The 27,903-nt window shown below is 47.1% G+C and overlaps 1 protein-coding gene across 1 annotated transcript; it reads right to left on the bottom strand.

The window, feature by feature from the left end:
* Positions 1 to 816: 816 nt before the first annotated feature.
* On the bottom strand, positions 817 to 27,594 carry LOC105926743 (period circadian protein homolog 2). The gene is made up of 29 exons (XM_021316872.2): positions 27,445 to 27,594; positions 23,038 to 23,581; positions 21,437 to 21,529; positions 21,052 to 21,206; positions 20,838 to 20,959; positions 20,011 to 20,212; positions 19,297 to 19,348; positions 17,852 to 17,994; positions 17,366 to 17,444; positions 17,152 to 17,258; positions 16,761 to 16,914; positions 16,543 to 16,651; positions 16,188 to 16,455; positions 14,968 to 15,121; positions 14,731 to 14,867; positions 14,415 to 14,621; positions 14,051 to 14,296; positions 12,715 to 13,775; positions 12,399 to 12,606; positions 11,686 to 11,917; positions 11,423 to 11,573; positions 11,182 to 11,324; positions 3,780 to 3,996; positions 3,454 to 3,562; positions 2,898 to 3,008; positions 2,027 to 2,271; positions 1,615 to 1,937; positions 1,181 to 1,525; positions 817 to 1,099 (listed from the first exon to the last, which is right to left on the bottom strand). Exons 2-29 carry the CDS (start codon positions 23,472 to 23,474, stop codon positions 952 to 954), a joined length of 5,958 nt encoding a protein of 1,985 aa, XP_021172547.2. The 5' UTR covers positions 23,475 to 23,581; positions 27,445 to 27,594; the 3' UTR covers positions 817 to 951.
* Between the last annotated feature and the right edge of the window lie 309 nt (positions 27,595 to 27,903).

The raw sequence follows: 27,903 nt of genomic DNA, 5'->3' as shown, positions 1-27,903 counted from the left end.
GACCTTAGTGCAGATGTCCATCCCTCCAGCCAGAGGTGAGCTCTCCTCAACTGATTAAAACCTAATTATGCATGCCTGCATTTCTACAGTCAGTGTGTAATTCTCCATTTAACATGATGGTTTTGACAAACGTTGCCTAAATTACTTTCGTTTATTGGTCACATACCTTCACCCGAAGCTATGGGCCTTTTCCACAGCTGCAGCTATCAGGACTTAAACCGTTATTGAAACAGATTAAAGGATGAGCTGAGAGGCTGATGTCCTTTAGTATTTGATCATTCATAGTCCCATCCAACTCTACATGCTGTAATAAGAGGGCTGTGTCACCTTGAAGCGAGTTGCCACTATAGTGTAGGGCTTGCTAACATACCCAAATTAAATCAATTAAATGCCTGCAATTTTTATAAACACAGAAAACATGCACAAAAAGCTTTTATTGCAAGAGAATATTAAAGCTTCAAAGGGAGAATCCCATCAGGATCAGAGTATAGGTCAACATTTCACAATAAAATTGCTGCTGGGAAAAGAGTATAAAGGCTGTGGCCGACTCAATATGCATTCAGTTCAGGCAGAGATGAGGGACAGGGTACATCAATTCTTTTAACAATCATTTTCATATATGTACAGAGAACTAGCCCCATACTTGCTTTCATAAGGCCATTTTTACTATTCATCCGTTTCTAGATGCTGACCTTCAGCAGTGTGGCAAACAGAATGACTAGAATGAGGCAGAGGGACTGAATGGATACACGGCCATGGAGACGGTAACATTCAGACTCCAGAGAGGGAAGGAAAATAACTGGAATAAGACGGTCATCTTTCTATTCAATTTATTTATGCATCACCCTTTAAGTTCCACTGATTTGAAATTGTTAGGTTCAAATCCAGTTGTCAGCAGCTAAAAATTGCATCATGGAAACCATTCCAAGAGGGGAAGAACATAATGGCTGCTCAGGCCAGGTCTTCCTCAAACTCTCCCTCCTCTTCCTCCTCTTCTTCCACAGTGGCCTCCTGGTACTGCTGATATTCTGACACCAGGTCATTCATGTTGCTCTCAGCCTCAGTGAACTCCATCTCGTCCATCCCCTCCCCCGTGTACCTGTGTGGACAAAAAAACAAACAACTTCAGCATCTACACAATGCACTATCAAACCAGTGTGGATCACAGAGTTCCACTCACCAGTGGAGAAAAGCCTTGCGGCGGAACATGGCGGTGAACTGCTCAGAGATGCGCTTGAACAGCTCCTGAATGGCCGTGCTGTTCCCAATGAAAGTGGCGGCCATCTTGAGTCCACGCGGCGGGATGTCGCATACGGCCGTCTTCACGTTGTTTGGGATCCATTCCACGAAATAGCAGCTGTTCTTGTTCTGCACGTTCAGCATTTGCTCGTCCACTTCCTTCATGGACATGCGGCCTCGGAAGATGGCGGCGACTGTGAGGTACCGGCCGTGGCGGGGATCGCAGGCCGCCATCATGTTCTTGGCATCGAACATCTGAATGGTGAGTTCAGGAACTGACAGGGCTCTTGGTAAAGAAAGAAACTCCGCTGGAATTAAGTTTTTAGAGAGAGTAGGGGTTAACTATAAGGATGGATTTGGGGGCAGCCTCTTTACCTGTACTGCTGGCTGCCTCGGCTGGTCAGGGGAGCAAAACCGGGCATGAAGAAGTGCATTCTGGGGAACGGCACCATGTTGACTGCGAGCTTCCTGAGGTCGGCGTTCAGCTGGCCAGGGAAGCGCAGGCAGGTGGTGACGCCGCTCATGGTGGCCGAGACCAGGTGGTTCAGGTCACCGTAGGTGGGCGTGGTGAGCTTCAGCGTACGGAAGCAGATGTCGTAGAGGGCCTCGTTGTCGATGCAGAAGGTCTCATCCGTGTTCTCAACCAGCTGGTGGACAGATAGGGTGGCGTTATAGGGCTCCACCACAGTGTCCGACACCTGCCAGGGGGAGGAATTCAAAGAAATGTATGGAGCAGCTATGAGGCAAAGCATCAGATCCAATCGTTATTTGAATGCAGGATATGAACCTTAGGTGATGGCACAACGCTGAAGGTGTTCATGATGCGGTCTGGGTACTCCTCTCTGATCTTACTGATGACGAGCGTGCCCATGCCGGAGCCCGTGCCTCCTCCCAGGGAGTGGGTGAGCTGGAAGCCCTGCAGGCAGTCGCAGCTCTCCGCCTCTTTTCTCACTACATCCAGGACAGAGTCCACCAGCTCAGCTCCTTCGGTGTAGTGACCTTTAGCCCAGTTGTTACCAGCGCCACTCTGGCCTGTTCCAGACCCAGATATTTAGTATAAAAAGAAGTCAGACAAAGGATTGCTGGAGAAGATGGCATTAGAGGCTGCCATTACCGGTACACTGTCAGTTGATGATAACTAAAGAGTCGCTGACAATTTTTATAACTGCATTTTTTTTTTCCTTCATACATTTCTGAACTGAATCAAAAGTAGCTTTCCAACAAAGAGCTCAGGATAAGCCCATCTGGGCGGTCTGCAGGAGGCCCTGGTGTTAACACCACATCTGCATGTGTTAAATCAAACTTCTAAATAATACATTTTATGTCTAATGCACTGAAGAGTTGACTACAAATCTTAAAGTGCTGCAGGAGACCAGACAATCATTTAACTTTTTCACACTTTAAAATATCATCCAACCGATTATCTTTTTTTGATGAAGTGTTTAAAATGCAACATTGTTTTCCCAATTAAACTACACTCCTAAATGAAATTAGACCCATCCGTTTCCAATTCAGTCACATCTCGTTCGACAACATACTGAACATCCAGGCTCCTTTATTTGAGAAAATTTGAGAAATGGATAAATTAATGTTGTGGTTTATGTGGCAGCCATATGGCTGTCTCTTTATCATTAGATTGCTTACAGTAACATACTCACCAAAAACAAAATTGTCAGGTCTAAACACCTGTCCAAAGGGACCAGACCTCACAGAGTCCATAGTTCCTGGCTCCAAGTCCACCAGCACAGCACGAGGGACATACTTTCCACCTAGTGGGAGAGGGTGGGGCAGTAGTCACACAAAAACGCTGCAACATTGTCAAATAAAAGCTTTAAAAAAATAAATAAAAAAAAATAAAAAATAAAAAGTTAATGTGTTTTTTTGTTTAAAAAGAGCCTACAAATAGATTCTGGAGGCAAAAGATAAAATTCAAATCTATATGCTAGTATGGATGATGCACTGTTTGCAGTAAAAATAATCAGAAACCAATATACACCTTCCCAATTAATATCGTCCCAATTAGTTTTCCGTCATTATTATGATAGCCGGTGAGGTCAGGATTGATGAGGAAAACGGCAGCAACAGTTTTAGTGCGTCACAGGAGCAGTTCCTTTGTAGCCATTGGGCGACATGAATGCCCTCTGGTGGACGGTAGTGGTACTGAAGGGCTTCCTGAAGATCACCCTCCACCCGTGAAGCAAAGCAAGAACCGACCTGACGCCTCGTTGTAATACACGTTGATGCGCTCCAGCTGCAGGTCGCTGTCACCGTGGTATGTCCCGGTTGGGTCAATGCCGTGCTCGTCGCTTATCACCTCCCAAAACTACAACCAGAGAAGGAGGAGGGGGAAAAAAAGATTAAATTAACCGATTGAGCTGCAAGCCTTGCTACAAGTAACGAAAACCAACAACTATGGATATCGATTTTTTCCCCCCCAGTTGACCAAACTAATTTTACTTTAGCAGCCCGCAAAAACTAAATGTAACTTTTCAGGTGTTCCCAACCAATTTGGGGTTTATTACACGTTAGTGTTTTCTAACCTTCGCTCCGATCTGATTGCCGCATTGGCCAGCTTGAAGGTGAACAATTTCCCTCATTTCTGTTGAAATAAAAGTTTTCCTAACGATTCCTCGAACAAAATAGAGCCTGCTGTTGTGTTCTCTAAGGGTTTTAACTCTTGCTAAACGGCACACCTGATTGGATGAACCAATTTTCAGGCATACCGGAAACGGCCTCTGATTGGTCAATGTAACTTCGCTTGATCAGAGTGGACCGCGGACAGGTGTGATAGATTAACGGCTTTTTATGATTTTGGCAACAGTTATATTAAATATCACAGATACAGAGAAAGAACACAAAAACGAGGAATGTTAACAGAGGTGGATTTTATTTTCCATTTTACTTTTATTTAACCAGGACATAGTTGAAGGCGAAAACACTCTTTTTCAAGGGAGTCAGCAACAAATAGACACACAAAAAGTTACATGGTTAAAAGAAAGAAAAAAAAAAAAAAATTGGATACATGGTATTGAATCAGCCTGAAGAACTTTGAGTATGGAAGTAAAACCACTCGATGGGAAAAGTTAAGTTAAATTCAACAGATACAAATGAAAATGGGTAAATCAATCAGTTAAAAAGTAATAAATAGTTTACATAGTCTTGACAGCTTTCTTGTTGTTTTGAAAATTGTCAGTAAATGCTGTTTGCATTTCTCTTTAAATCTTAAGGAAATGGTTTGAGATTGGAAAATTTGGATTTATGTAACCTTTAATACATAACTTATAGGATACAAAATTGATCTTTTTTGTTATTAGGATAAGATTCCAAAACATACATTTACATAAGTGAGGGGGGAAGTATTGGGAATGCTTTTGGAAATGAATGTACAGACTTCTTACCAGTCACTTTAACTCAGTGTCCCTTTTGTATCTTTGTTAAACAAGCTTGCCGGGATTAAAAGCGATGGATTATCATGAGAGAAACTCTTTCAACCTTATTAATAATTGTATATTTACAGAGAAGACACACAATTTTTTCCAGTTTATGTCTGGCAGGACAATATTCAGATCAATCCAGTCCTTCTTGTTAACATTTCTCTTTCTGTGGGAAGACAGATCTGACCAACATTAGGGTCAGTTTTGGTAAAGCCGATACAGACGTTATAGAGGTTACAGATACAGGCGCGATAGCATCCCAACAACGTGTCTAGAAGTTCAGAGTAAGACATGCTTAAGTAAAATTATTCCTTGTGCAAACTAGTTTCTCAAAAAAACAAAGATTTATTTTTGTATAAGATGTTTCTGTTCCAAATACGGTGTGTGGTGAGCAATTGTACTTATAAATTTAGGACCAGGAAAGAAGCACATGTTCATGAAAATAATTTTTTAATTAATTTTAAATAAATTTGAGCCACGTTTTGAGAATAGATAATTGTGTATGGAACTCCAGATTGAAGATGGGTTTTTGAGAAAGTTTTGGGTCTAATTTATTTTGAACATATTGTTTAGGGTTCTCCAGCCAGCAACACCCGCGACCCCATGGGGGATTAAGCGGGTCAGAAAATGGAGGGATGGATGTTTAAGGTTGAAAAATCAAGCAAATTCAGGTCCTCATACATGCTCATTAAGATTTCCTAGTATAATGTGTCCTATTCCTCCATAAAAACTTCTAAAACATTTTATGGAGGACTTCAGGTTGTAACAGACAGAGATACAAGCTGCATAGGTCAAATGGAATATATAGTGTAGTTAAATGGAACATAGTATAGTATAGTATATTAAAGAATGCAGATTGTTTGCCGATTATTGACTTAAAATTTTTTTTGTTTCAAATTTTGGAGTTAAAGTAAAAACGCCTTGATATAGAGTGGGAGGAAAAGTTTGATCACCAATGCTTTCTCCAAAGATTTTAGAGGATTAAAGTTATCATTTAAGGCCTTGTTCCAGTAATGGCTTACAATAATAATCATCAACATCTTCATCTACCATTGCAACATACATTTGATTAAACTTGTCTTCTGCGTGTAACCCATCTCTATTAGGGAGCAGTGGGCTCTCCTTGCTAGTGCCTTCTGTGTCCAGTCAGCGGTCACACTCATCAGAAATCAATGAGTTTTGTCACTGATTCCGTTTTCTTATTGATGTGTTTTGATAACTTTTTTATCAGGCTGCATTAAAATACCACTGATACATAACCTGGCATCCAGTCAAGTATTATTATTACTTTAACATTATGATGATAGCCTATACCATTATCAACTTTAAAATTATCCACATGGGCAATGTTACTGTTCGACTGTGTTTTGGAAGACGGTTGCTGTTCTAGGTTTGACAGGAAGGCTTTTAATAGACTATTGCAGGTGTTGAGGGGATTAGAGAAATGGGTAATGAAGAAGCAAAGGTGTTGTCAGTGAAGTCCTGAGTCAATCCGAATACCCTTATTGAGTAAGGACTCATTAGCCAAAGCGGAAGTGCGTCAGCTGCCACCATGATAAGTGCTGTCCAAATAGTCAGTAATGAAGGAGGTAGGAAAAGGAGCCTGTATGCTTCTTCTCACAGCTACTTTAGCATAGGAACCTCGTAATGTCCCTTACTGGCACCAAGGAGCTGTAAGGAATCCCTCAATCCTTTGCGTGATATGATGTATATAAGCTCAGCCCACCTCACACAAATGAACGAAAATGGCCAGAGAGAAGAGAGCACACACTTTGTTGTTCATTTTCAGAAGGCTATAGGCCCAGATTTGACTCGCATCATCCATGTGCGTTTCCTACACGTAATGACGTCAGTGTCACACCAGCTGCTGTGAACTTCACACCTGCGCTTCATCACCATGATCAGCAGCTGCTGCTATATGAGGACGGATCCTCCACCTGCACTGCGTCAGATTGTTGCATAACCCCAGTGGTAACACTTTCAGGCAATTTGTCTGTTTGAGCCAAGTTAGACATATTTCTAATCTGCCTGTTTTCTGCAGTTCGTCTGCCTACCTGAACCTGTTTTCTCACCTGCCACCTTGGAATCCCCGGCTTTGACCTCCTGCTTGTCTGACAACTGATTACAAGGATTGCCCTCACCTCTGACTGACTCACAGATCTGACCACTGCCTGCCTGACCAAGAAAACCGCTAAATAAACTCCACCTAACCTTGTCAAGTGATCGGTCTCTGCGTTCATTCATGCCTAAAGTGTGACATTTAGAGTTAAAGGCTGTCCGAAATCAGCACGGCAGTCTGAAGCTCCTTTCCTATCCATGATAGAGTTCTTCCTGTTAACCTCATGGAAGGTCAAAGAAGGCCACAAAATACCTTCAGCTGATCAAAAATGCTGCAGCAAGAGTTCTGATGAAAATCAACAAGAGGGATCATATTTTTCCTATTTTAGCTTCCCTTCATTGGCTTCCTGTTAAATCAAGAATAGAATTTAAAATTCTTCTTCTAACGTATAAAGCCCTTAATAATCAAGCTCCATCATATATCAGAGCTCTGATTACCCCGTATGTTCCTAACAGAGCACTTCGCTCTCAGACTGCAGGTCTGCTGGTGGTTCCTATAGTCTCCAAAAGTAGAATGGAAGGCAGATCCTTTAGCTATCAGGCTCCTCTCCTGTGGAACCAACCCCCAGTTTTGGTCCGTGAGGCAGACACCCTGTCTACTTTTATGAAAGGCTTAAAACTTTCCTTTTTGACAAAGCTTATAGTTAGAGTGGCTTAGGTTACCCTGAGCTATCTCTGTAGTCAGCCAAGGTGTTGAGGGGATCCGTTTTGGTGGCCTTAGGATTGCGTCTCTGCTATTCGTGGATGACGTGGTCCTATTGGCTTCATCAGGGCGTGATCTACAGCTCTCACTAGAGCGGTTCACAGCTGAGTGTGAAGCGGCCGGGATGAGGATCAGTGCCTCCAAATCCGAGACCATGGTCTTGAACCGGAAAAGGGTAGAGTGCCTCCTCCGGGTTGGGGAGGATGTGCTGCCCCTAGTGGAGGAGTTCAAGTATCTTGGGGTCTTGTTCACGAATGAGGGGAAGATGGAGCGGGAGATCGACAGGCGGATTGGTGCGGCGTCTGCTGTGAAGCGGGCGCTGTACCGATCCGTTGTGGTGAAGAGAGAGCTGAGCCAAAAGGCGAAGCTCTCGATTTACCGGTCGATCTACGTTCCTACCCTCATCTATGGTCACGAGCTTTGGGTCGTGACCAAAAGAACGAGATCCCGGATTTGTTGTTATTTCAGCTTTTAACTTCTGTCTTTTTTCTCTTCTTACCTGGTCTGGCGTTCTGTTCAGCTATGACATCATCCAGGGGAGACAGATCATCCGCTTTTACCATATACCATAGAAAGGATTCCTGGATCAATGTGTGCTTCTGAGCTTTTTTGTGTCTCTGCTCTGTCTTCTCTAACCCCCAGTCAGTCGAGGCAGATGACTGGCCACACTGAGCCTGGTTCTTTGGGAGGTTTTCCTCCCCATTAAAGGGGAGTTTTCCTCTCTACTGTCACTTCATGCTTGCTCAGTATGAGTGATTGCTGCAAAGCCATGGACAATGCAGACAACTCTCCACTGTGGCTCTACGCTCCTTCAGGAGGAGTGAATGCTGCTTTTCAAGACTTGATGCAATTTGCTGGGTTTCTTTAGATAGGAAACTTTTTGACCAATCTGTATGATTTGATTGAATTTGACTTTGTAAAGTGCCTTGAGATGATATGTATTGTGAACTGGCACTTTATAAATAAAATTGACCAGTAAGCTTCTACTGTCTCTAAATGATGGCTGTTGTACTTACAAAATCATTTTAATTGCCAGACTTAAGATATCAGTGTATTAAAAGGTTATCTAGGCCAAAGGTCGAACTTGTATAGATTCTTTACACAGACTGTTTTTATTTTTAACTACTATAGTTTTAGTAGCACCAATCATTGTCATGCAGTGAGCCCTTAGGCGTCTACACTGTTTAGGAATGAGCCGAGTGGCAACAGGAAACAAAAAAAGAAACAACTCTGCCTCAGTGGTTGTTTTATTGCAGTTTTATTACAAGTTCTGAACAACATGTCTCGTCAGCTATAAAAACGCACAGAACTGTGCTAGTTTAATATATGGCAAACGTATACATTGGAAATGAGACAAAGCCTACACGACTATAAACATTGTTGTGTTCAGGTACCTTGTGTGTGCATGGAGTTAGCCCCCACCCCAAAAGTCAACCAGAAATGTACTTCCAAAACGGAACAGCTTCATTCCTCATGTTTCGGGTAGATCTCTGATACTCACTTATTTTTTCTTTTTTTCTTTTTTTTACAAACAGGTAAGAGTTGGGGGGGCATAGAAATAAGCTAAAGAGAAATAAATTAACAAAAACAGACAGAGACAGACAGACAGACAGAGACAGTGTGGTTGCCACCGTGAGTGACAGGTGCCTGTACTTTCAGTGCCTCAAGTCATTCAGTCAGAGAGGAAACAGGAGTCCAAACCCAGCTGCTTCTTCTGAAGCAAAGACTCTACAGCACCCATCACTCAAGGATCTCAGCGCTCTGTTCCCACATTCACAAATGTCCTACGATCTGGTTACAGTAACCTAGCATGTATTACGAGGTAGGGTAACATCCCCGATGATGCTCCAAAAGCTTTCACCTTCGTCAACATAAAGAAAACTCAGACACGCACAAGGGTATTAGAAAAATAGAATAATAATAATAAAAAAACTATGTGGAAAGGAAAACAACCAAAAATAAACATAAACAAAGTGAGATGCTCTTGGTCCAGTCTGTGTTACATTCACAGGCCCCGGCTGTTCTCCGTTTGTAGCACCAGAGTTGTTCCCGGGTCCTCCAGCCATGTGGCTCACAGTTTCCTATGATTTCATGTTAAACGACGAAGGGAATGCCCTCCTCCGAGTTGCTACACTTGTTCACGTCTTGCCGACAGGGCCGCAGACGTCAGTGCCTGCGCTCATCATTGACCTTAAAGAATTGTGCACGCTGAGCTGCAGCTTTCACAGTTCTCTATATTGCAGCGCGCACACATCCAGGCACACTTTACCTAATAGTGCTAACATTATTCAAAAGTAAAGCTCAGGGGTAGGGGAGAAAGCAAGTCAGCTAATGCTACTTCTTTAGGTTTTGGTATTGTGAAGATTAGCGAGGGGGGGGGGGGGTAAAAAAGTGGAGACCCTGTAGCTGTGCATAATGCAGAACTTCCCACCCGTTTGTTCAACACAGTGATCTCGTGTCGTAGTGGTGCACCACTTAAACATGGCGCCAACGTTACTCAAGAGTATTCGCTGTAGGCTGAGAGTGTGCACAAATATATATTCTATCTTAAAACAAAATTTCAAAAAATATTCTCAAAATTCATCTGTAAACTGCACCCCTTTCATTAAAACCTTTATTCAAAAGTATATCGATTTTCTTAGATGCTGATTGTTTTTCACTGCAAATATAGATTTTTGGCAGCTTCTCAAGCGGAGACGACTCTCACTGAAGTAGTGAGCTTCTGTGTTAGGGTGATGCTCAACATTCTGTAGTGCTTAGTCAGTGTTCATATATTATCTTATAGTAGTATGTATTTGGCTTTAGCTTTAACATCTAGCCTTGATGTATTTACCTGCAGAAAATAATAACACGCTTTCAATAAATAGCTTTTCTGCATCACGTTGTCACCACTGAGGTGAGGTCCACTCAGCCCACATATTCTCTTAAGTGCTAATACTGCTGTTTGCCATTCATTCTTCACTCGCTCAGGTCCAAAGATAGTAGAAAAAAAAAAATTGGAATCAACTATTTTACATAAATCCTGATGGGCAGGTGAGGGGGGGCTACACGTAATGTTTTTTTCTTCTTTTTTAAAGACACTCGGCATTGTGTAAAAATTACAAAATTATACATATTACTGAGATATAATACAAAGTTCAGAAAGCCTCGGCTTCACCTGTATCTGAATAAATGCCCCTATGTCTGACAAAAGAAGGAAAATGGTTCAGTAAAAAAAAAAGGCAATTTTAGAGACTGTGAGTTTGTGTGTGAAATGGAAAAAATATATATATTCTAGGCAGGTCCCATCTACAAAACTTTTTAAAGCTCTGTTGTCTATGACAGCTTGTCCTCGCAGGTCCAAAAGGGGGCGCTGTTGCTTACCTCCAGCGTCACCAGGCTAGAGGTGGGGTACACCCTGGACAGGTGGCCAGCCCATCACAGGGGAACACAGAGACACTGCTACCTCCTTGTGGGGCGTATTAGGAGCTGCACTTGGATGCAGTCCAACATCCAGCACACACACACACACACACACCCCTGGCACACCTCCGCGAGAGAACGCCGAGCTCTTCTTGTCGCTTGGGTTTTTCAGTCACAATGTTCAGGATGTGTTTGTGTGTGCATAAAAGACTCCATGTCGGAGTCATCGTGCCCCCCCGTCCCTCGATGGCCACTCAAACGTGTTCTTGTGAGCCAGGGTCCGGCTAAGGTTTAGGCTCCTCTGATTGGCTCTGGCCCCTCTGTCCCTCTCTCCCCAAGTCCTCGCCCAGCTCTCCCAAGTCCATGTCGGGGAGCTCCTCTTCAATGGGTCCGGCCGTGGCTGCGGCGTCCTCACAGTACACGCACTCCTGAAGAAGGGGAGGACACGCAGTTAATTCTCACCTGCACCGTTTCTGTCAGGAAATCCGCATTCGCCCGCTTGCCGGTGAGAGCGTGTGACCCTAACCTTGACATTGATAGCCGCCGGGAGGCCTCCTCTCCTCATCCAGGGATGCTCCTCCACCAGCTCTCTCCGCTGCTCCGAGGTGAAGTGAGGCTGGCTCTTCTGCATCTGCCGCAGCCTCTCCTTGTCCTCCCTCAGCACCCTCTGAATGTCCCTGTGTGCAAGCAGACGGACGCACGCCGAGGTTAAGCAAAACAAAACAGAAGACACCAAATATCTTCAGAAATCCATTGAAATGACCCCTTTGACGTCCGTTAGTGACCCACCTGGACGGCATCTGATACGTCATCATGACCTTGTCGTCGGCATTGGCCATGAGCAGCCAGAGGGGCTCCTGCAGGACGTATTTGATGAAATGCTCCCCTTCCCCCTGGACCGAGACGTTGGTCTGGGACTTGGTGCCGTCGGAGCCTCCGTCGCCTCTCATCTTGCCTTTCCCCTTTGGGTCGTGCTCCAGAGAGTCGATGCTGCCGAAGTACTTGCTGGTGTTGCTGCTTCCTACAAGTAGTAGGGAATGGAAGAGGAGAGGGAAAATGTGAAGAAATGCCACGTAAAGGAACGCGCACACCTTTCACCTCTGTCACATCACACCCACCCAGGTCTATACATTCCATGGTTGTTGTTTTTTTTTTGTGTAAAACAAAGTAGAGTGTGATCGTGGTTTTACTGATTTGGTTCACCAATCAAGGCAACAGGTTGCGATAGACTTTATTTTAGGGGAATATGGGCAAATATGGCTAAATCCCTGCAAGACGTTTTGTATTTTTATCTGTAAAATGTGTCATTTTCCTCTCATTTTACGATTACGTGGTACTTTGTGTTGGTCTGACACATGAAACTTCAACAAAACAACCTTGTGACTAGGCTGTCACAAGGTTTGCGACTGTGACGAGACATATGGCGGAACAGGTAAGAGCTGTCTCCATTTCTTTCTATTTGCCAACTCTGAGGCTGAACACTGGGATGTTCCTCAGCTCACCTGTTCTGCTGCCAGATGCTCCGCTAGCCGAGGTCCGACAGTCATTGGAGCCCGAGCCTGACGCTGAGCCCAAACCTGAGCCCATGGAGCCAGAGGTGGCTGATCCGGTGCCGGAGTGGGCGTCCTCCTGCTCCTGCAGCAGGATGTCCAGCAGGTCACAGGACGAGGAGTTCCCATCGCTGTGAGCTCCGTCGCCTCTGGGTTCCAGCTGCAACAAACAAGCCGGGGATCAGTCGACACGCCTGTTACTCGCGGGATGAAGGGTGGGGGGAGCTGATCAGAAATAAACCAGAGCTTCTCTCTTGGTGCCTCTCACCTGCTGGTGATTATCAGCCTTAGCTGCCCCTCCGCTCTTGTCCCCTGCTGCCCCCGGCACCGCTGCTGCAGCACCGCCCTGGCCTCCGGAGGGGGCCGCCGTGCTGTCCTGCCTCTCCACCGAGCGTTGCCCCTCCTCCATGCTCAGCAGGTTGAGCTGCAGGGGTGAACTGCAGCGCGACTCGAACAGCGGAGGGGACGTGGTGGGCTCCCTGGCCCCCGAGCCAGGGGTGGAGGAGCGCGACGCCGCTCCCTCCCTGGGCTCTGCTGCGGCGGCCTTGCCGTGCTCGGGGGCCATGGTGTAGGGGAAAGGCTGCGGCGGGTAAGGGGCTTGCGCCATGAACGGAGTCTGCACTGGGAAAGCCGGCTGGGCAGCGAAGGGCTGCTGGGTGGCGTAGGCGGTCTGAGGAGCCGGGAAGGGCTGCTGGGTAATGTAGGCGGTCTGTGGAGCTTGGAAAGGCTGCTGCGGGGAAAAGGCAGTCTGCACGGGGAAGGGCTGCTGAGGGGCGAACGAGGGCTGAGCCTGCATGGCGTACGCAGCCTGCGGCGTCTGAAAGGCCTGCTGGGCGGGGTACGCCTGTAGCGGCTGGGTCGGCTCGGCGAAAAACGTCGGTCTAGGGGCTGCCCCCAGCTGGGCCATCTGATTCAGAGGTCCCATTTGGGGGAAAAGATAATTTGGCAGCACCAGAGCCATCACAGGCGTAACAATGGGGGCGGGGAACGGAGCGCTGGTGGGGGGAGCTTGGGCGCTGGAGGAGAGGGACGCGTCCGGGCGAGAGCCCTGGGCTGGCGCGGCGGGTGTGGGGGGGTAGAGCGGATACGCAGGCACCATGGTGGGGTAGGAGACGTTAAAAGCTGACTGGGACGCTTCGGACGGGGACCAGGAGGTCTGGTTGAGACCCTGGAGAGGGGGCAGGGGTTTACGGTTGGACGCGGCGCTGTCCGACGAGTCAGGGTGCTTCATCCGTGGCTTCTTGGACTTTCTGTTGCGGCCGCCTTTCTTGGCGGTCGTCTCTGGCCTGGTGGCGCCTTGTCTGGCGGCTCCTTGCTGACCGGGCGAATCTGGGGGTCACACAAGCAGGAGTGAGAAGAGTCAGAGATTTATTGCGCCTTGGGATTCATTTACAGCCCTCAGATTGTTCACGTTCGTCACGGTAGACGCGCGGACTTCAACATGATGGATTTAGAGGACGTGTGACAAACTCAGACAAAACAGTGCGTACAAATAAAACTGAAATAAACACCGCTGAACAAACGAAAAGATACAATTAAAATCTAAAAGCTAAAACGGCAACCAGGCTGCAGTCTGATCCGAAAGGATGTAAGCCCTGCGGTACCTTCGGCGGTGGCCGGGCCCCTCTGGTTGTGCAGACAGGAGGAGCACTCCTTCTGGAGGCTCCGGGCGCTGCGGAGCTCCCTGCAGCGGTTCAGGAAGGCCTGCTCCTCCTTCTGGGTGTGCGCCGCCAGCACCTCCTTCGTCAGCCCCAGCCTCTTGTAGGCCTCCTTCTCCTGGCTGGGCGGCGGCACCATGCTGACCGGCAGCGCGGGCGGCGCCGGGCTCTCGGCGACGTCTTCGATGATCTCTGTAACGCAAAGCGGGGGCCACATTTGTCAAACACGGCACACTGTCCGACGGGTAGATTCTGCTTTTTTTTGAGCGCGGCGGCACTCTCTGAAACGGGATTAACGCCGGGGACTGACCAGACTCCGGCTGAGGCTTCTTGTCTCCCACGTGCACAATGGTGCTGCTGTAGCTGCACTGGGAGGTGATGGACACGACACTTTCAGCCTTGCTGGGCAGAGGCAGCGGCGCCAGGGTGCCCCCCACCACACCCGCCGCCCCCGATGGGGGCTTCTTAGGGGCCTTCATGTTCGACATGCTGGGCTGGGGGTCGAGCAGCAAAGGATCTGCAGGAGATCAGGAGGAGAGACGTTTCGTGAGCTACAGAGGAATAAAGTCCGTCTCTCGAGGGAAAGTGGTCTAAAACAGTGAGTGTGTGTGTAAAAGTCTTCACACCTGGGTGGGTCCCCTGAGGCACTTGCATGCCGTCTTCCGAACCCCTCTTGTCGTCGTCGGAGTTGGACGAGGTGGTGTTGGACGAGAACTGGTACTTCCTTTTCACCGTGATGGGGACGTTACAACTCTCCAGATACCTAGAGAGAGAGAAGCGCGCGCACGCTTTAGTCTGGAGAGTTCCGGCGCGGCGAGCACGAGCGCACCCCGGTCGTGACCGCGGATCCCCCGCCAACGCACCTGATGACGCTGTCGAGGCAGCTGATCTGCTGGTAGGAGCACACTGTCTGGTCCTTGTAGGTGAAGTCGTCCACGCCGGCGTTGTCTCTGAGCTGCGAAGGGGCGCCGGAGTCCCGTACACGGACCCCTGAACTCCTCTGAGCTGCGGGCGAATCTGAACCAAGGGAGAGCAATGGAGAGAGGGAGAGGATATGTCAGAAAACAGAGTTTTGTATAAAACTAAACATATAAGACCCTCTCTGACTTTTGAATCAGCAAAATCCTATATGCATGCCATGATATTTAGCCATATAAACTACATGGTCTCACACTTCAGAGGCCATTCTGAAACCCCTACAGTCTCTTTTCAAGAAAACTCTGAAAGTTCTTGACAAACAGCCTTTACGTTATCATTACTGTAACATTTTAAGTCAGCACAACATTTTAGACTGTGCAACCTGCATAAGTTTTAAAATCTCCTTAAAACATTGGTTAAAAAAACTAACCAGACATGTGTTCACAGATAAATTGATTTGTTTCCATGGGCCTGTTAACCTAATTTTATTGTGATTTTATGTTATTGGCATCTTATCCGTTTGTGTCCACTCTGTTCTCTCCTGTAGTGTCTTGTTTAATGTTCAGTGTTCTTAACCTGCCTTAGGACAGCGGATGCAAATTAGCCGTTGCGCTAATTCTGGCATGTTTACATTGATGCTTTGAGCTGACATGTTGATGAATGTGCATTGATCCTAATTCAAATAAAAAAAATAAAATAAAAATGTGGATTAGAGCAACGCAGGTTTGTACTGCTGCTGTCGCGCCGGTATTTTTACACCCTGAAACATTTTCTCCGGCTGCAACCAAATGCCGGGGAGCCGCAGGTCAAGCAACGAGCTGAAGACCGCCCTATGAACTGTTCAGATGTCACCCTTTCAAGTGCAATAACAACCTGAATGCTTTTTATCTGAGTTTTAATAGTTGCTAGTCTTTTATCGTATTGTGCTCAAACCTTTCTATTTGTATCAAATTCTTTTCTTTGTCTTTTTTTTGCTCTTTTTTCTCTCCTTTGTTTCCATTTTTGTTTTTCCTTTTTTTCCCTTTCTTTTTTTCTCTCTTTTCCCCCCTTTTCCCTTTTTTTCTCCTTTTTTTTTCTCTCTCTTTTTCCTAATTCTTATTTGTATCGACTTCTTAAGCTAATTAAGCGTTTACAGGTTTACAGGAAGGTGCGGGACTGAACTCACTGTCGGTGCTCTTTCTTTGCTCCGCCCGGGGCTGCCACACGGAGGAGGCGCGCACGCAGACCTGAGAGTCCTGATTCTTCTGCATGTGCACTCCCTTGCAGATTTCCTGAAAGGTCCTCGACGGCTTGGTCTTGCCCGTCTCCTCCGCCGTGCTCCCCGCGGGCATGTTGCCGTTGCTCTCGCTGGATGAGCTGATGCTCACCTGCTGCTCGTGGGAGCCGTTGCTGCCGTAGCTGCCGTAGCCACTGGAGCCCATGCTGTGGACCGGCTGCGGAGGAGCAGACGGTTAGAGCCGAGAAACGGGTCTCCTCGGAGTGCGCGCGCGTGTTAACGCGGACAAAGGGAGTTCACGTACTTGGAGCAACAGCCTGTGGATCTGCTCGCTGATTTCCTGGATGTCCGAATCCATCATCTTCCCCCCGTGGAAAGCCGGGGCAGCGAAGACGTCTTCGTTGACGGGGCCCCTGAAACCGCACGGGCGTCAAAGTTAAATACTTTTTGCAAATATTACTAAAAAAAAACTGAAACAAATAAAATGTCACAACTTTAAAACGGCATGGTGGAAGTACTCACTGGCGCACTTTGTGCCTCCCGATGACGAAAGACACCTTTCGGCTCCAGGGGTTCACGAAGCTGGACCAGCTGGTGTCGATGGTGATGTATTCGCCGTTCCTCGCGCAGAAGCGGATGGAGGAGTGGTCGAAGGGTTGACCGGCGTACTGCAGAACTGCAACGCAAAGGGCGAAGCCAGGAAAGTAATTAATCCTGTCCTCAACTGTTTGAGAACAACGTGTCGTCTTCTATCCTGTGAAGGCCTGTCAGATAAAATTCTGCTAATCTACAATAAAGCTTGTAGTCATACCGTGCAAAAATAAATAAACGTTTAAGTGGCATGGCGACCTTTGCGAGGCACGGCGATTCCATTAATAAGACCAGACAGGAACGTTCAGCGTCCTAGACTTACTTTTGCGATGCACAGCCAGCATCAACGGCCGGTCACTTGGGTGCAGATTGAGCAGAATGGGGGTCCCAATCAGGTCCTGAGGGAGGTACCCCAACAGAGGCACAGCCCTGCTCCAGCAACATAAACAGATATTTTACTGTGGAGCCGTACAACTCAGAAAATCTACTGTAAAAGAATAAAAAAGAAACAAAAAGAGAAAGCTGTATCCACCCACCTCTCATCGACATCCTGGAACACACAGTTAGGGGTGTGTGTGGTGGTAAAAATACGCTTGTCTGGAGGAATCCTGGGGGCTGGGCAGGGAAGAGAGAACAACAACTGGTTAGGCATCAAAATGAACGTTCACGGTTTAAAGTCACTCAATATTTACTGGAAGAGATCCGGGGTTAAAGTCCCTGACTACGTAGCTTTCAAGGTCTCGTTTTGAGGGTATGACATAAGGCTCGCCATCTGTTCAAGATGAGCAAACACGAAACTGAGCTACAAGTAATCTGATCTGTCCTCCGAGGGACTGAAAGCAACGTTATCTCTGCCCGCTGATCGCATTATTCAAATCAGCTCCTAAGATGTCATTATCTTCCGTAAACAGGCACTTTTCATTAAAAGCCTTTATGCATTACTTTGACTCCCTGATGTGCCATAGCAATCGGAGGTTTTGCCAGGAACGGCAAATGAAGTTGTTAGAATCCCCGCTCCTCACCTTCATAACCGGAGTGCACCCTCTCCGCCAGCAGGAGGCAGCAGAACTGTTCTTCAGACAGCTCAGCGTCTTGGACTTTCATCAGGTAGGGAGTCATCCGGAAAGGGTAGTACTGGAGATCGCCCTCCCGCTCCTTTCCGCCGCTGCAACACGAACACAGGGTTGTAAACGTCAGCGCGCTCCTGTTAGTAACTTTGAACCAAGAGCAGCTCTCGGGAGCGCTGCTTGAACCCAAAACGTTCAAGATGAAAAGCTTTTAAGAAACTTATTAAACTCTTTTTAGCTCAGTCCAGTGATTAGGATAGAAAGGGCAGGCCTAATGCCCACATGGGTTTTTCTAAGGCTACGTTTACACTGCAGGCCTTGATGCTCAATTCCGATGTTTTGGTGAAATCGGATTTTTTTGCGTGTCCGTTCATGTTTCCAAATATATGCGACTTGTATGTGATCTCCTGTGTGAACTGCATTCATACACCTAAGTGTCCCGCATGCACAGTAGAGGACGCAATGACGTCATACGTAGCAAGCGTGCTCATTGTTTGCGGAAGTAAACATGGATCGTGATGCTGCAGCGTATCTTGCGTTCTTTACGTTATTCTCCAACCTGAGCCAGCACAGTACCAACGCAATCTTTTTCAGATCGAAAAGGAGACAAATTTTAGTGATGTGAGCGGCTTTACTGATATGGACTTCATTCATAATTTTCGAATGACAAAGGCAACCTTTATGTGCGCCTGAACGGATCTCTTTAGCGCTCTCACGTAAAAACACACATCTTCGGCGGCCATAGCAGCGAGTAAACGCGTTGCCATGGGGCTGTAAGGACTTGCAACATGTGCTTGTTAGCGCGCAATAGCCAACCTCTTTTTTTTTTTTAAGCCAACCTCTTTGGCATAGCCAGGTCCACCGTTAGTGACGTTTGTCAAGTATCAATGACGTGTAGATCGGATGAATATGACCTGGCCGTACAGACACAGGTCACATTTGAAAAGATCAGATACGTATCGGATTCAGGACCACATATCCAAGCGGCCTGGGTCGCATTTGAAAAAATCTGATCTGTGTTGTTCAGACTGTCATAAAAAGATCAGATACAGGTCGCATATGGGCAAAAAAAAATCGGAATTGGGTAATTTCAGGCTGCAGTGTGAACGTAGCCTAAGTCCGCCCAAGTCACATGATCAGGGTCGAACTTGGACGTCTAACCATAGATTCTTGCTTGATCTCCTCATAAAGGATTTTACACATTTTACATTACATTTTACATTTGAAATATTTCTTCACTAAGTAAGGAATGCGCTGCATGCGAATGCCAAACTACGATAGAGCAATAAACGCCCTGGCGACTCCTGAGCAACCCCCGCACCACTGGACTCTGTGGTGACTAAGGCTTCGTTTTGAGCAGGAAGCTGCGGATCAGAGCCGCCGCGGCCTCAGTCGCTCACCTGATGCGGCAAAAGAAGGATTTCTCCTGCATGCACTCCGTGGGAGACGACTCTGCAAAAAAAAATAAAAAAGAGAGAAAGTGTCAACAAATGCTTAGCGTTACTGCTTCCAGTCTGTTGGGCATTAATATGCAACGCAGTGTTCGCTGCAGGTCAGCGCTTTCTGCTCACCCTGCAAAAAGGGAACTAGAAGTAAGAACAATATCCTCGAGTGTATTTGTCCTTCATTTGAGCAGCTAAACAAAATGATCTGCCAATGAAATAAGACTTTCCCACTTAAAATAGGAAGAACTCGTCTCCATTGTCTTATTTCAAGTGCATTATATTTAATTATCTTATTTTAGGGGTGAAAACACTCACCGCAGATCATCTTACGCTCGTTTCTAGAACATTTCACCTACGCTTAGTTCCCTTGCTGCAGTGCAGGTGATGAGATGAGCATTAGTTAAGGTGATTACGTGACAGGCGCATGTGCTGCTGAAATATGTGAATCGTCTTGTGAATTAAGACCACGCAATGCGTTCATCAGCATATGCGCGTGGGCGTTGGGGGGCTTGTGAAGACGCTACACTCATTTCTCACAGCCTGACGGGGCGGGGCTGTGCTCCATGTGGATGTGCAACGTGCGCTTTTCCCCGCGCCGCGAAACGGGTGATCTAAGTTCGCGGCGCGGGGAGGTACGAAAAGGGCCTCTTCCCTCGCCGCGGTCCGTACCTGCTCCGGTGCACATGCTCCACGAGGGCAGGCGGTACGGCGTGGTGAAGCTGTAGAACACGCTCACGTCCTGCGGCGTCAGGAACTCCACGAACTTGGCGTTGTGGAAGACCTCCTGCTTGCAGTTCAGTATGGAGGCCGCCTGGTCGGAGATGTAAACGATCTTCCCGGTGATGAGGGACACCGCCACGGCAAATATGTCCTGGAGGTGGAAACGTACGAGCAGATATTAGCAAACTCAGGGTTATTTACTGCAATCTTACAGTCAAGAGCCTGAATTGCCTATAAAGTCGCCATCGTCTGACCCCCAGGAGGACGTTAAGACTCTATTTTAAACAAACTGTCCTTTTCCAGGATTGTTCTTCAGAGGAACTGAATGAAATGATCACAGTGAACAGGAGCAGATACGTTTTATTCAGCTGAGACAAGAAAAAAACCTAACAAGTTTTTGTCTTTTACGCCACAAACAAATCAACACCTAAAGTACTATTAGATATCTGAAGTCTTCTGATCGAGATTGCTCCTAAATAAAAAGGGAAGATGGAGGGTACTTCCTAGGTTCTTCCGTCTTCCTAACCCTAGATCTAGTGTCATGTAAAGAAGAACTCTCCTAGAGGAAGTAGCTCAGGGCCACAGGTGTGATGGTTTACTCATTTATTCATTTCTGACACCAATCCTTCTCTGATGCTCACAGCTCATGTTCTGACGCGCACTAGTGATCGGTGCAATAGCTGGGATCTATTCTGAGCCGCGCTCTGTTGCAGAATCCCAAAGCCGAAGCTCGCCACCCCCTGCCATCCTGTGCTGTGAAGGGCGGTCATACTTACGGTGTTTTTCAGGGTGTACTCCGAGGTGATGGTGTTGATCTCTTCAATGGTGTAGGATGACACATCGAAGCCAGGAGGGTGGCTGTCATTGATCATCAGCATCTGGTAGTATTCTTCGTTGGCTGCGGGATCCAAAACGGATCGATCAACGTTCGCTCTCAAACGTCGGCGTTTGCGTGCCGATTTTTTAAAAAAAGGGAGAGGCTGAGCTTACCTTTCACCTGCTTGATACACCGCAGCGCGTACTTGAGCGTGTTGACCGTGTTGGATTTCCCCTTGCCCCTCTTTTCTGGGGGCAGGTGCATCTTGAGCTCCTTGAGGGTCTTGAAGAGCTCCTTCTGAGTCTTGGCTTTGGCCGACTGTTCGCTGCTGCATGACGAGAAAGATGCGCAAGTGTCAGGAGTGACAGGCTGTCGCCAGGAGCGTCATGCTCTGCACGGAGGTGGGCTAGGAGAGGGGGGGGGGCTACCTGGAAGGAGCGAAAACACGTGGACGCGCCTCATGCAGCGCTTTCTGGGACCATACGTGCGGGTGGGTGGGGGGGGGGAGGGTGGAAACATTCTGCACAGACTACAGCGGCGACGGAGCCGCGTACTAACCTGCAGCCACTGGTCGAAGGGTTGTCCTGCTCAGAGCTCAGCAGGCTGAAGGCGTTGGAGCTGCTCGGGGGAGAAGGGCTGTGGGAGTTGGAGCTGGAAGAAACAACGACAACGGGGTCATGTTACGTGGGAAAGACGGGGTATAGCCATGGAAATCTGTGCAGTGAGAACAAGCTTCTGAAGCTCAGTTTGGAAATGAGCGTTGAACTGGAAACTTAGAGGAAACCGAGGCGATTTGGATTCATGGCTACTTGAGCCCAGGTGAAATCGGCTAGTCTTCATGGTCCAACGAGACACAGACTGAGGCTGGGCTGAGTGCCGGGAAGCATCGGCCGAGTCGAGGCCTTCCGACCCTGCACCCACCGTCAAGCATTGTGGTGGGAGCATCATGATGTGGGTGTGTCCTGCTGCCAGCATGATGTGGGTGTGTCCTGCTGCCAGCATGATGTGGGTGTGTCCTGCTGCCAGCAATGCTGCTGCGCCAAGTGGACGTAAAGAGGAAGCAGGACGACTAAAGTCAACAGCCAGGCGGTTGTTCTAGCAGACAATCATCCAGAACCCAGATCAAAGCTGGTTTTGGGCAGAATAAAGGTATCCTGGCAGCCTACTGATGGCTGGGCCAGGTGCAGCTAGCTAAGGGACGCACAGCATTAGTAACTGTGTAGTACTCTATACGTTACAGCCTGTTTCTAGAATTTTGACCGTGTGGATGGAGGAAAATCAGCAACACATGAACCCTTTTTAAGACAAATCAATAAAGATGTTTGTTGCACAATCAGTCCAACACCTCTGCTTAAAACCTTAGAAGCAATAAGAAATTAGTTTTCTACTCGACACGCATGACATTTAAATGTCTGCATGTACATTAAATAAATAAAAAAAAGAAACTATTGAGGAGCATCATGAAATATGTTCAGCCATAAACACAAATGAAATCCAGATGTTCCCATAGGCATCAGACTGTTGGTGCTTTCTAAAAGCGGGCGCCTGGATGACATCCAGGGGAGCCGTATTAGACGGGCAGCTTTCTGTGTGAACACAGCGGCAGAATTATTACGCTGCGCTACGTGAAACGTGTTTCCTGTGGTCTCCATGACAGTGATGTGAGGGAGATGGAGAAAGTCTCCGACTGGTTACGTAACCACTCACCTTCAGACAGTGTCCTGCTTCCTAACAACAGCAGATAACTAGAAAAGGCAGACGGTGGGCGGGGCCAGGTTATTTCTATGCCTTTTTTTTTAATTATTGCTGAAAAAGAACCACCAAAAGCCAAATCCCTCCATCTTCAAGCTGAAGAATCTGAACCTGCTGGTTTCTGATAAGCCCACTGAATGAATGAGCCTCTTAAAGGCATTTGTCTCAAACAGATCGCTATAAAATCTAATCTGCAGCTGTTTTACTCAGTTTATGGGCGTTTTCTCTTGGGATTTTTGCAAAGTACTATGATTCAATCCGCAGAATAGACCCCGCTGTAACTCTAATGGACCTTACTTCCGTGACCTAGTTGGTTCTGGCCCCCGTGGCGGGGGGGAGGAGGAGGAGGAGGAGGAGGGGGAATAGCCTCCATTTACCATGATTCAGTGCATCTGATGAGCCCTTACCTCTTGTTGCTCCCCGATGACTCCATAAGAGCCGAATCCTTCCCGTTGCCGTTCGAACTGCCCACGGACTCGTTGCCGTGGGACTCGTTGCCGTGCGACTCGTTGCCGTGGGACTCCGTCCCGCTCCCGCTCGAGCCGCCCATCTCCACGTCCTCGTGTAGGGGCGCCCGCTGGCGCTTCCTGTCGTCGTGCGGGGAGCACAGCGAGGCCGGGTGCTCATGGCCGCTGTCGCTGCCCTCGGAGGCCAGTCCCAGCTCGGGTTCCAGTTCCCCGCCGTCCTGCCCGCCGCGGCCCTCGCTGTAACCGCTGGCCATGCGGTGGAGCTGGCTCATGGAGCCGCGCGGGGGGCCGTGCTCTTCCTCGGCCCGGAAGCAGACGCGCTCGCGGCCGTCCAGAGCGGAGAGGCGGTAGAGCTTCGGGTCACGGTCCTCAGACATGAACTGGCGGAGGATGCAGGGTCAGGTCACTTTCCACATGGCAACGCCATGGAGGCCATGGCATCGGGATGGAAACGGAGGTGATGTCTCAGCGCCTCAGGTGCAATCTGGGGGGAGCAGAAAAAAAAAAAAAAACACGAGACGTCACTGATACAGAGCCTCTACAGTGATGAGCACATCTATTAATAGTGAGTCGGTAGTCAAGATGCAGTTCTAAAGAGAGAAGCAATCAATATGAATCAGCTCAAGCCAGCCGTCAAACGCACAGTGGCTTCCCTTTGATGTGAGCGGGCCGGCTCCACTCCCAGCACCGCTGAGAGAGCAGGCACCCAACAGGGCGACGGCGTAAAGTTCACTTCACTTCACACACAGCAAGGCGGCGGGCGCGCGTGTCTTTGACAGGCTGGACTGAGAGCAGGCCCGTATTTAACCTTTTCCAGAAGGATCTAAGCGCCTCGCCGCTGTGACACGCTCCAAAGACCTCTGAACAGTAAAGGTGAGCCAGCCGGGATAAAAACGGACCTCTGAAAATGCGACTGGGACCGGGAACGGTGACCTGTGTACCCCTCCCCTACCTGTTGCTGCGCACTGCTGGCCAGCTTGCTGGACAGAAGGCCACCGCGCCTACAAAAACCAGGAAGTTGGAAGGACGCGGTCGTCCACTGGTTAATACGGTTTTAAACCCGCGGCGACTGCCCTAGCAGACAGCCCCATAATTAACCCGCTGATGTCAGCCTGTTATGCTAGTTTTACTCTACCAACAGCAGACTGACAAAAAGGGAGAGGGTTTTCTTTCTTCCCGCAACAAGCAACGCCCGGCAAATTAGCTCGGGCTGCAAACGCGAAGCGTTGAGCTTCTGCTTTACTTAACACTGGTCCTCTATGAAAATGAAGCAATAAATCAGGCGAAAACCAAATTTGACAGGTCCTCATTTCAGATCTGTGTCTCTGAATCAAAATTCCAATAAATACACATTGCAGGTAACATCATTCTTACACTGATGCTGAATAGTTGACATTATTTTAGAGCCAGCTTGATTGTTGCTGTTCTGCATTGATGCTCCGGGTTATGGCATTACCGGCCCCTGCGGCAGAGGACACAGACAAAGATTTGATGTCGCACACGTCATCGGGACCGGCTTGACCTCTGGGTGATACTTGAAATTGCTTCTTTTTTATTTTATTTAAATAATAACCAAGAGGTTGCCTCTCTCTGCAGAACCCACCAGGTGAGCTTTAAGAAAATTCTAACCAGTAAAAAGGAGAAGCCAACATTCATCATTCAACGAGCTCAGAATCAAATGCGGAAGACGAGCCTTGTGTAACCCAGTCCTGAGTCTGGGTGTTTGCTCCACACAATTCCCAGCCACTTTTTGAAAAATCATTCCATTTAAGCTTCAGAAGCTTGAGTCAAATACTTGTTCTCTGGGAAAAAAAAAAAAGAGAGGATGAAAACGAGCCGTGACGACAGATCTCAGGACTCTGGGCCGTTTGTCTGTCCCGCACCGGGTCGGGGGAACCCCGGCAGCAGGGACCGAAGCCAAAACCAAACTATTTCACTGCTCTCCCGCTGGCCTGGATCAGGTTGCAGCTATTTATGTAAGCGCGCATCATCCGGCGGCCCGTCTATCCCAGGCACCTTACATCAGACACGTATATCAACCTCTTGTCTTTGAAATAAGGATTTTTCGTGTTTTTTCAAAGCATTAAAAACCGCAGCAGGCTCTCCGCCTCGCCCACACCTTCGCCCTCATCCCTTCAGATTACCCACAGTGAAGATTTAGAGAGTGGAAACAGACAAGTTGTTGGGCAGGGTTTTTCTATTGGCTGCTGCACACGGCCAATCAGAAGGCAAGGAGCCTCAACAGGTTAATGTGACATCAGCAAATTGGGGCAATACATTACGGCGGCGGGTTAAAAGCACATCAGCATATGCAGCAGATTATATTCTGCATTTAAAATGAAGCACATCAGGAATGCCGGACTTCTCTAACAGAGTGGGATTATGGCTAAAGAGGGATTTATTCACCTCAGTGTCACTCAGATGATTTACTGCATCAAGCAAATTCTTGAAAAAGTCAGTCCGAAAAAAAAAGGAAATATTCAAAAAGTGTGATAATGTAATAAAAGAAAAAGAGTCACACTATAAACAGCAGACATGCAGTTGTTCTTTTGGACGAATTGATTCTTTTCCAACAAACCGCTATCTCAAACCTTGTGGGTTCAACTGAAAAAAAACAAAACAACAAAAACAAACAAAACTAAACCTTTAAATCCTCCCTAGTTAGGGTAGCAGAGCGTTCACGAAAAACATAAGCCGACCCCCAAAAACCTAAATGGCATATAAGCAGATCTGATAACTAAACTTCTTCAATATCTAAAAACTCTTCCACAAAACAGTACAGGGTCTGAACTCACCAGAAAGACCGTCCTCCGTAAATATCGCAAGAAACCCCGCCTGGCTGAGAAAATTGTCAAAAGGTTCTTCTTTAGAGAAAAAAAAAAAATGTCTTCCAAGTTTGTGCAAATAAAATAAAATGACAGAATGAAAGCGAGGCGCCTCTGCTTCCATGGGAGCCCAGCGTCAGAGTGAGCGAGGCTGCAGCCAGCACACTAGCACACATCTCAGGCATTATACAACTTGGCTCCAGTCACATGGATACTGCTATAGCTCAACACAAAGCTGAAAGCCCTGTTTCATAAAACCACATGGCTTTTTTTTTTTTTCCTTTCTTGTTTTCCCTAGGACCTCACCGTCCAGCGGTGCATTCTTTCACATCATTTCAAACAGGAATGGCACAAAAAATATATATATACTGTATGTGTGCAAGACATTTTCTTTTTTTTTTGTAAGGACATTTTTGTTACCTCTACACATGTAGCTGGGAACAAAAACAAGTTTTATTGACTAAAACTCATTTAGGTCTGGAAAAACTGGTTTGCTCTTTCATACTGAGGCTTCAGTAGTAACAACAATAATAATAATAATAATAATAATAATAATAATAATAATAATAATGTGTTGATGTTTGATGACATCTGTAACAAAACTAATATAATGAATCCTTGTCCTAAATCAAAAACTCTCAGTGGCAATATAGAGATCACATTTATGTCATAATTAAAATTGAACTGTTAGTTCTGTAGGAGTGACTGAATTAATACCCAGAACATACTTGGATCTGTTGTTCAGTAGACACTCAGCAATGGATTTATTTTTATCTATTTTGTTCTTTCAGAAAGAGATTAGTTTGTATTATCGGTCTTTTTGGGCGACCTCAACTGGATTTAAATAGAAATGTAGTAGATTGGTTTATCTTTATATATGGCCAATCTGAGCAGATGATGTGTACATTTTCCAAATAAACCGAAACAAAAGATCAGGTCAAAACAACTGCACCTGTAAATTTATATACTGTAAGGATTAGCAAAATCAGGCACTCCCATTCTCTCAGCAACAGAAACTGAGCTACTAATATCATATTATGATGGCTTAATAGCAAAGACAAGTCGAAAATAGGTCTAATAACACCAATCAGTACGTTGATATAGGCTGTGTGATTTAAGGAAATAAGGCTAAAATGCGTTATTGTTGCGTATTAGCAAACCTCCCTCCCTCAGCTCCCGATGACCTGCTATTCACAATCCACACACACGTTGACCTGCAATCCAGCGCACGGTACACTGACACAGTTATGTAAAAGTGGGGATATGGTGAAAAACACGCCGCTTAAGAGGCGCTTTTTACCAGCAGGCGAGTTAGTCGGCTAAAACTAGCTCGCCCCTTGTTGTGCGAAGCACAAAAACACGAAAAGCAGCATTTTCTGGGGTTTAAAAGTACAAAAAGTAGAGCAGTGACGATTTCCGCGCATGCGCACTTCCATTTTCTATTATGCAACATATATTTTTTTTAGTTCAAGCCTCAAAAGCAGTAAAAAAACCAAGAGGAACAAGAGCTGGAGGAACCAACCTGCGCTGTTGATTTAAAAATCGCCTCTCCGTCCGTTTGCAGGGGCAAGAAAAAGCCAAAACGACCGGTGAATAAAGAATACGAACGATTAAGGCAAACAGTATTCCTCAATGGGAAGGCGGCTTCTGACTGACTGACAGGGCAGCGCTCGGTTCCACCCCAGCTTTCTTCGACTACAGCCCGACGGCCAATCGGAGAGCTAGGCTCGCGACCTCAATTCAAGACTCCTCCCTCAAACGCTCTCGATTGGTCAGCAGCTCGGGGTTTCCATGGAGAGCATTACGGAACAGCTACAGCGACTGCTCATTGGTCGGGACCGTTGTCAGTCGTTTTACATAAACAAGGCAGGTTTTGCACGTGGAATCTCATGTTGTGTGTGTCGCAGGCCGCGCGTTTGAGCGAGGCAGTTACGACTGCACGGAACTGCTCAGTTCAAACATCATATCAAATGTTGCAATT

This window comes from Fundulus heteroclitus, chromosome 18 (assembly GCF_011125445.2).
Source record: "Fundulus heteroclitus isolate FHET01 chromosome 18, MU-UCD_Fhet_4.1, whole genome shotgun sequence".
Taxonomy (NCBI): Eukaryota; Metazoa; Chordata; class Actinopteri; order Cyprinodontiformes; family Fundulidae; genus Fundulus; species Fundulus heteroclitus.
The sequence above is the reverse complement of the archived record's forward strand: the minus strand, read 5'-3'. Positions and strand labels throughout refer to the sequence as shown.